Below are 7,949 nucleotides of genomic sequence, written 5' to 3'. Positions count from 1 at the left end.
GATTGTGGTTTCCACCCCATATTATTTTGACATTGCTTTTTAGTTTGAACTTTTTCCCTTCCGGAGAAGAACTATCGTAGTTGCCAAAATTGACAATATTCACAGTGCCATCATCACGCATCTGCCAATTCACTAGGTCATACTGTGCCGCAGAGTCTCCATTGTCATCAAACACAACTTTGTCTCCGTTCTGAGTGGTGAAGTTCACCCGTCTCAGATGCTCTAATACCTGCAGAGACAGTTTGTCAAGTTGGTATGACTGTGAGGATGACTATGTGATGATGAAGTCACATTTCGATTAGGAAATGTGTCTTGTACAGTGCAATCATGTGGAGGTGAAAACATGTGTACAACAATCAACTTCATCCCATGCTACAAAAGTAACCATTAACCCATATAAAGACCTGAAGCCGATTCTAAAAATGTCTTATAAATCCTAACAGTGTTTCTCAAACTTTTTCATGTCAAGGACCCCCAAAATTATATGTATTTGGCCGCCGACCCCCATCTCAAAATATTTTGATCCAGGGACCCCCAGAAGCAAAGATTTGAGATGAAAATGTTAAAAAATATATATATTCAAAGATTTGCACCAATTTTCAAAAATAGCTGATCTACAAGCACAAAGTATATCTGCTATTTTTGAATAGCCAAAGTATAAAATAAAAAAGTGGTTAAATTATAGTTAAAATCTAAAATGACACAGATGCTTTCCCAGACTTAATGGGTTAAGGAAGGTGACTTACAATGTACCAACCCATACATTGTCCATGTGGTATGAAAAATACATGAACTCACTTGTATAGGCTCGACATCAATCTCCTTTGCACAGCGCTTTCCCAGCATGGTGGAATTTGTGCCACTTTTACATTGCAATAATGCATGAAGGGCATGTGCTACTGCATATACAGCCTTATAGACACTGTTCACTGCCCTAAATTCTGTCATATCAGTGTAGTCATTGGGGACCGAGACTGTTCTCCGGCCTCCTGGTGGCGCTGTAATAGGGCAATGTTAAAGACGGCGTGCCGTGATTTTCAGTGATAATATAATATTTCCCCTCCTAAAACATAATCATCAGGTATTATGGTTATAGCCTCCAGGTAGAAACTCAAAATAGTCAGAGAAGACATAAGACACCATAAAAACACCACCAGGGGGCTTACTGAAGTTCTATCAACCTCATAGACACATGAAAAACAGAAAAAGTGCAAAACCATGGCACCACCGCAATCGGACGCTGTGTTTATCATTTACGGCATTTTGTTCAAAACGGGCCACTCCTGCAAACTTTAGATGTCAATCTTAGCCAATCAGGATGAAATATGAAAAATCGAAGAGATCCGTCGTGATCATGTTTACAGGTCCCAGATTTAAGACCCATATGCAGATAAGGTTTTTGCTGCTGGAAAGCTGTGGTAAGGCCTGTTAAACAGGAATAAAAGAAATGGGACACAATGAGACGCTCTTTCTCCAGTCAGTCTTCCTCAGCAGAATCCAGGCATACTTATTAATTCACAGCCTGTATTAACTTTTCTCTTTATATTGTTCTTTACCTTTTCTCATCAATACACTTTTACACGTGACTATGTAGAAAATAATATTGTACAATATTTTCTTCTTTTCTTTTCTTTTCTTTTCTTTTCTTTTCTTTTCTTTTCTTTTCTTTTCTTTTCTTTTCTTTTCTTTTCATCGTATTTCAATGGGTTTCACTGTCACATTCAGTTATAATAACCACATTTTTACCTAACATTTTAGTTACTTTTATATTCATCAGTTGCATCGGTTTTAACCAAAACAGTTTGGACTAGGTCACAAACCCACTCAAATTGGACACATAATTTCATAAAAATCGATCTCAAATGAAAATAATAACTTCACCAACAACTGTATGCAGTTTATGACACTTCAGTGTTGTACCAACCAACCTGTTAAAATAGGAATAAAAGAAATGAGACACAATGAGACGATCTTTTTCCGTAGTTACTGCACTTTGGCTTTGTAGGGCAGCAAATTACACCTTTGTTGGTTGACACTTTTCCATGAAAAAACATCACTGAGGTCATAATAGACACAGACAGAAATGTTACACTAGATTTGATTTAAAGATTTATTCAGTATAAGCGGTACAGTAACATGCATCACAGCTGTAACTTAAGTAGCTACAGTAGTTTACATATGTGTGGACTATTTAATTAGAGAGCTTTAGTTGCCATCTTGCTCATCATATGTTTTTTAGAATTTAGCTCTGGCTTGAAGATTATGATATAGCACTTTGGGGCAAATATACATATCAACAAACCAAAACTAGAGGCAAGGATAGCAAATATCTCCACAGCTACAGTGAACTTCCCAGGAGAGCTGACATAAGCTGGGATAAAGGTGATCCACACAGCACAGAATATCAGCATGCTGAAGGTGATAAATTTAGCTTCGTTAAAGCTATCTGGCAATTTCCTTGCAAGAAAAGCCAGTATAAAACACATGAGCGCAAGAAGTCCAATATAACCCAGCACAGCCCAGAAACCAACAGCAGATCCTAGGGCACATTCCAGAATAATCTTTTCTTTATAGTGCTTCATATTCTTGTTTGGGAATGGAGGGTTGATCGTTAACCAAAGTATACAAATCAGAACCTGTACTAGAGTGAAAGCCAGAACACTGAGTCTTTGCTGCGCCGGTCCAAACCATTTCATGACATTACTGCCTGGAAGTGTTGCCCTGAAGGCCACTAACACCACTATAGTTTTCCCCAGAACACAAGAGATGCAGAGAACAAAGGTTATCCCGAACGCTGTATGTCGCATTATACAGGACCAGTCAGAGGGCCGGCCAATGAAGGTCAGAGAACACAGGAAACACAGCTTCAATGAGAAAAGCAAAAGGAAGCTGAGCTCAGAGTTGTTGGCTTTTACAATGGGAGTTTCCCTATGAACTATGAATATTATTGATATTAGAAGTGACAAAAATACACCAAGACAGCAAAATACGGTCAATACTACACCCATGATCTCTTTGTAGGAAAGGAATTCGGCAGATTTTGGAATACACTTGTCTTTATTTTCATTCGGCCAAAATTCTGAGGGACACCTCAAACAGTCAGGAGAATCTGCAAAAGAATTACAGTTACTATAATAAATCTAAACTATGAAACACTGTATGTAAAATCTTTATTAAAAAAAGCGTATAAAATAGTGCAATCTGTAGCGTCACATTAAACTCTTGAGGGAAACATGGAGCCTATATGAACGCTGAAGCCACTGCCTAATTACGTGACTATCTCCATTGTCCAAAACACTGGATATCTCTTGACAAACCAATATTAGTATTATTCATAATAATACTATTCACATTATTTGCCTATTATGCCTAAGTGTAAAAGCGTCTCCTTCTATCATCACTTTCTGACAACAGCGCAACACGTTGGTATGTTTCCACATGTGTCCAATCCTGCGCAAAATATCTGATCTACAAGCACAACACAGTTGCTACGTGACAAGCTGTATGCTTGTAGATTTGATCTTTTTCCGTCGCTTCTATCAGCTGTCCACGCTGACAGAAGCGTCTCCTGTCCTGTCTCTCTCTGTCCCGTCTCTCTCTGTCCCTCTCCTCCCCATGTCAGCGCAACAAGAGAACACATCGCTATGTTCCACAAATGTGCTCATTCCTGCGCTAAATATCTGATCTACAAACATAAAACAGTCGCTGCCTGACGAGCCCTCTGCTTGTAGATCAGAACTGTTGGCGCAGCATTGGGCTGCCAAATTTTGCGAGAGAGATAAGCAGTCAGGTCTATGAAAATGTTACTGCATGCGTTGTGCCCTGACAAAACAGTGAGGCATGAAACCTTGTAAATGGGGTTTATAATGGGGTTTATAGCCGAGGCCAATTTGCAACCCCAGTCCCTGGTTAGACCTTTCCATATAAATATACCTAATACATTTTTTTTACAAAAGGACATGCATGAAGCTCTAATCTCAAGTATGAAATATATTTATATCTGCAAAGTAACTAGTAACTAAAGTTTTCAAATAATTGTAGTGGAGTAAAAGTACAAGATTTGCTTCTGAGCTGTAGTGGAGTAGAACATTATTACCATTATGATGTAATTATATATATAATTATAATAATAATAATAATAATAATAATAATAGAAAGACGTGGAAAAACAAGCCCAAAGTCGCTTATAATAAGCAGACATGGCAACATAAGACTTGCAGCGCAGCCGAGTCTGCTCTCTACGGCCGCTCGGCGGGCTTCTCTGTGGGGGGTCTCGAGGTGTAAAGTGCTCTAGGGAGGAGGAGAGACGGGGAGAGCGATCAATTTAGCCGAAATAAAACGGCTGGGATGGGATACATGGTATGTATTTCATATTTATAATGACTTAAAAAAAAACAAAAAAACGGAGATGGTTTGAAACATATATTTAGGAAAAGTCATGAAAGGGGAACTTTCTCAGAGCTTCCTGAGAGAAGTTAAGCCACTTTCAATTCTCAAAATCGGTCCCATTGATTGCTTAGTCACGGAAGTGTTAAGCCTAATATTATGTCTTGTTTTCTTATAATTTTTGTAAGCACATGAGAAGGATTGCATTTGAAATACACACTCACTGGTCTGATTACTTATTGTCCCCTCTGGGCATTCAAAACAGTCAAAGCAGCACACAGGTTTATGCTTGTTTATGGCCTTACGAGTCCCTGGTGGGCATGGCTCTCTGCAAACAGACCTTGGAACCTGTCACAGACATAATGCAGTCACTACAGAGTATTGAAAACATTTAATAAATGGTCAAAAATTCTGTCATTTCACAATACTTACATAATTCATATAGAGGTATTGAAGTTGTTGCTTTTTCACAGAAAATACTAAACATGCTTTATTTGTATTTATTTATTTACCTGATTGTGGTTTCCACCCCATATTATTTTGACATTGCTTTTTAGTTTGAACTTTTTCCCTTCCGGAGAAGAACTATCATAGTTGCCAAAATTGACAATATCCACAACGCCATCATCACGCATCTGCCAATTCACGAGGTCATACTGTGCCGCAGAGTCTCCATTGTCATCAAACAAAACTTTGTCTCCGTTCTGTGTGGTGAAGTTCACCCGTCTCAGATGATCTAATACCTGCAGAGACAGTTTGTCAAGTTGGTATGACTACGTGAGGATGACGTGAGGATGATGTGATGGTGAACTAACCTTTCGATTAGGAAATGTGTCTTGTACTGTGCAATCATGTGGAGGTGAAAACATGTGTACAACAATCAACTTCATCCCATGCTACAAAAGTAACCATTAACTCATATAAAGACCCGAAGCAGATTCTAACCCCCCTGAAGCAAATATTTGAGATAAAAATGTTCACTTTAAAAAATATATATTCAAAGATTTGCGCCAATTAAAAAAAATAGCTGATCTACAAGCTCATAGCGCGGCACAAAGTATATCTTGAATAGCCAATGTATAAAATAATAAAAAATAAAGTGGTTAAAATATAGCTAAAATCTAAAATGACACAGATGCTTTCCCGGACTTAATGGGTTAAGGAAGGTTAATTAGAATGTACCAACCCATACATTGTCCATGTGGTATGAAAAATACATGAACTCACTTGTATAGGCTCGACACCAATCTCCTTTGCACAGCGCTTTCCCAGCATGGTGGAATTTGTGCCACTTTTACATTGCAATAATGCATGAAGGGCATGTGCTACTGCATATACAGCCTTATAGACACTGTTCACTGCCCTAAATTCTGTCATATCAGTGTAGTCATTGGGGACCGAGACTGTTCTTAGATCCTCTGTGCCATTACACATTGCAGAGGTGTTAGAAGGAGTGAAGCTGCATTGAAAGACATCCTCCCAAAAATCTTTAATACGAGCACTATGCGGTTCATCCGATGGTTTCAGGTTTAGTAAGAATTCAGCAAGACCTGGGATGGCTGCCTCAGGGATCGCGAAACCCATTGCCCCCTGCAAGATGTTCTTTCTCTTTGCAGAAGCTAGGTCGACAACAGTGATCCAAGACTCACTGCCAACCCATTGTTTCCCCGATATGTTTTTTCCATCCAATTTATTTAAGAAACTTTTTGTATGGGCTGCGGACATGAACAACAGAACCACCTTTGATGATGACTTTCTTATAGAATTTGCAGTGGCATCTACCCTTTTGCTGGAATGCGTCACTGAGAAATACTCCATGTATTCAACACAGATGCCCTCTTTTTTTGCTTCCTTACGGAATTCAAATGTAGCCTCCCTTGAGTATCTGCCAGCTGAACGAACAACGCCAACCCAGCGCCAGTCAAAGTGCTTCATGAGCTGCACCAGAGCTATGACTTGGAAGCGGTCACTTGGAACAGTTCTGAAGAATGTAGGATAGAGCTTTTTGTCACTCAGGCAAGCACAGGTTGAAAGGTGGCTGATCTGTTAAAAAAAAAGAATCAATAAAGACATTGTAACCTGAACGAGGCCTGGCTGAATTGGTAGAATAATGCATTGTTATGGTGCAGTAAACCACTCCACCATAGTCTAAACAACCACTGCCCTCACCTGTGGTATTGAGAATCGACCAATTATTTTGTTAATAACAGCGCTTATTCCGGAAGATGAGTGCCCCAACACTGCCTGAATTCTTTTTGTGCAACCCTGACCTTTGGATTCCTCTCCGTTTAGAGCTTCTATAGACGCCCGTATCAGGTTTTCACTCCCACAGCCATTGTAGAGAATGTAGCCCAAAGACACGCCAGGAAGAAGTTCAGGGTTTGTGTTGATCTCCTCCACAGTAAAAATCAATGTCCGAGCTAACTTCAATTCCCTGTCATTTCTCCTGAAAATTAAATGGTTGCTCTCAAATTCAGTTTCAGGGAAATAGGATATAAAAACAGGCTATATTACAGTTAATAACATTGAGGTTCAGTTGAAAATGAGCAAAATTAACCAAAATAGCAATAGCAGCATACCATTAATAATAGTAGAACATTAATATCTGCAGCAAAGTCCACATATTTTAGACCACAGTAGACCACCTTATTTACAATTTATTTTACTTATACTTATAAAACATATGTAATTATACTTACTTTGTGCAGTATGAATATGGCATGAATATGAAGTCTTTCTGACCTACTAGCTTGCGTGTACTTGTCATAGAGAAAACTCCTCCAATATAAAGGTCTCCCTCTTTCAAAAACTCCATAAACCCTGTTTGCCCTATCAGTTTGCATGTTTGGTTTTCAGACTTGGTTTTTGCCAGTACAGCAAACAGGATGATAGTGAGCCATCCCATGATGGGGCTCTTCCCCATTCTGTAGCAACCCTGACCAGGAAGTCAGGAATATTTATCAGTTTTTTTTCCCTCAGCTATTGTGATACCAACAGCCAATGTGAGCACACGCCACACGCTCAATTCTCAGAAGAACTTAGTTTGTTTTTATCATGCATGAAAGAACTTTTAACCAATTTCTTGAGCTCAATTCTCAGAAGAAATTAGTTTGTTTTTATCATGCATGAAAGAACTTTTAACCAATTTCTTGACAACAAAAGAAGTCAACAACAAACCCAAACTCCACCTGTTGTTTTGATGACTCTGGTTTGTTTGTAAGACACATATCTATGTGAGAGTTATACTCGCCACAAGTAAAAAAGTGGTGTTGGTGTGTGCGATTATGGACACGGACACACACACACACACACACACACACACACACACACACACACACACACACACACACACACACACACACACACCCCACACACACACACACACACACACACACACACACACACACACACACACACACACACACACACACACACACCCCACACACACACACACACACACACACACACACACACACACACACACACACACACACACACCTCTCTAGATCAGGGGGGTACACATTCATGGTTACCAATATACAGTAATTCTTTTTGATGTCAAA

At 39.3% G+C, this 7,949-nt stretch overlaps 1 protein-coding gene across 1 annotated transcript; it reads right to left on the bottom strand.

The window, feature by feature from the left end:
- Positions 1–2,195: 2,195 nt before the first annotated feature.
- On the bottom strand, positions 2,196–7,309 carry LOC311044203 (extracellular calcium-sensing receptor-like; the record flags this gene model as incomplete). Its single annotated transcript, XM_084055641.1, has 6 exons — positions 2,196–3,109; positions 4,611–4,734; positions 4,899–5,129; positions 5,614–6,429; positions 6,556–6,832; positions 7,086–7,309. The coding sequence occupies 6 exons, from the start codon at positions 7,307–7,309 to the stop codon at positions 2,196–2,198; spliced, it is 2,586 nt and encodes an 861-aa protein (XP_083911767.1).
- Positions 7,310–7,949: the final 640 nt, after the last annotated feature.

The sequence above is a fragment of the Gymnoscopelus microlampas genome (assembly GCF_963454915.1).
Source record: "Gymnoscopelus microlampas genome assembly, chromosome: 1".
Classification (NCBI taxonomy): Eukaryota; Metazoa; Chordata; class Actinopteri; order Myctophiformes; family Myctophidae; genus Gymnoscopelus; species Gymnoscopelus microlampas.
This window is presented reverse-complemented; position numbering and strand designations above follow the sequence as displayed.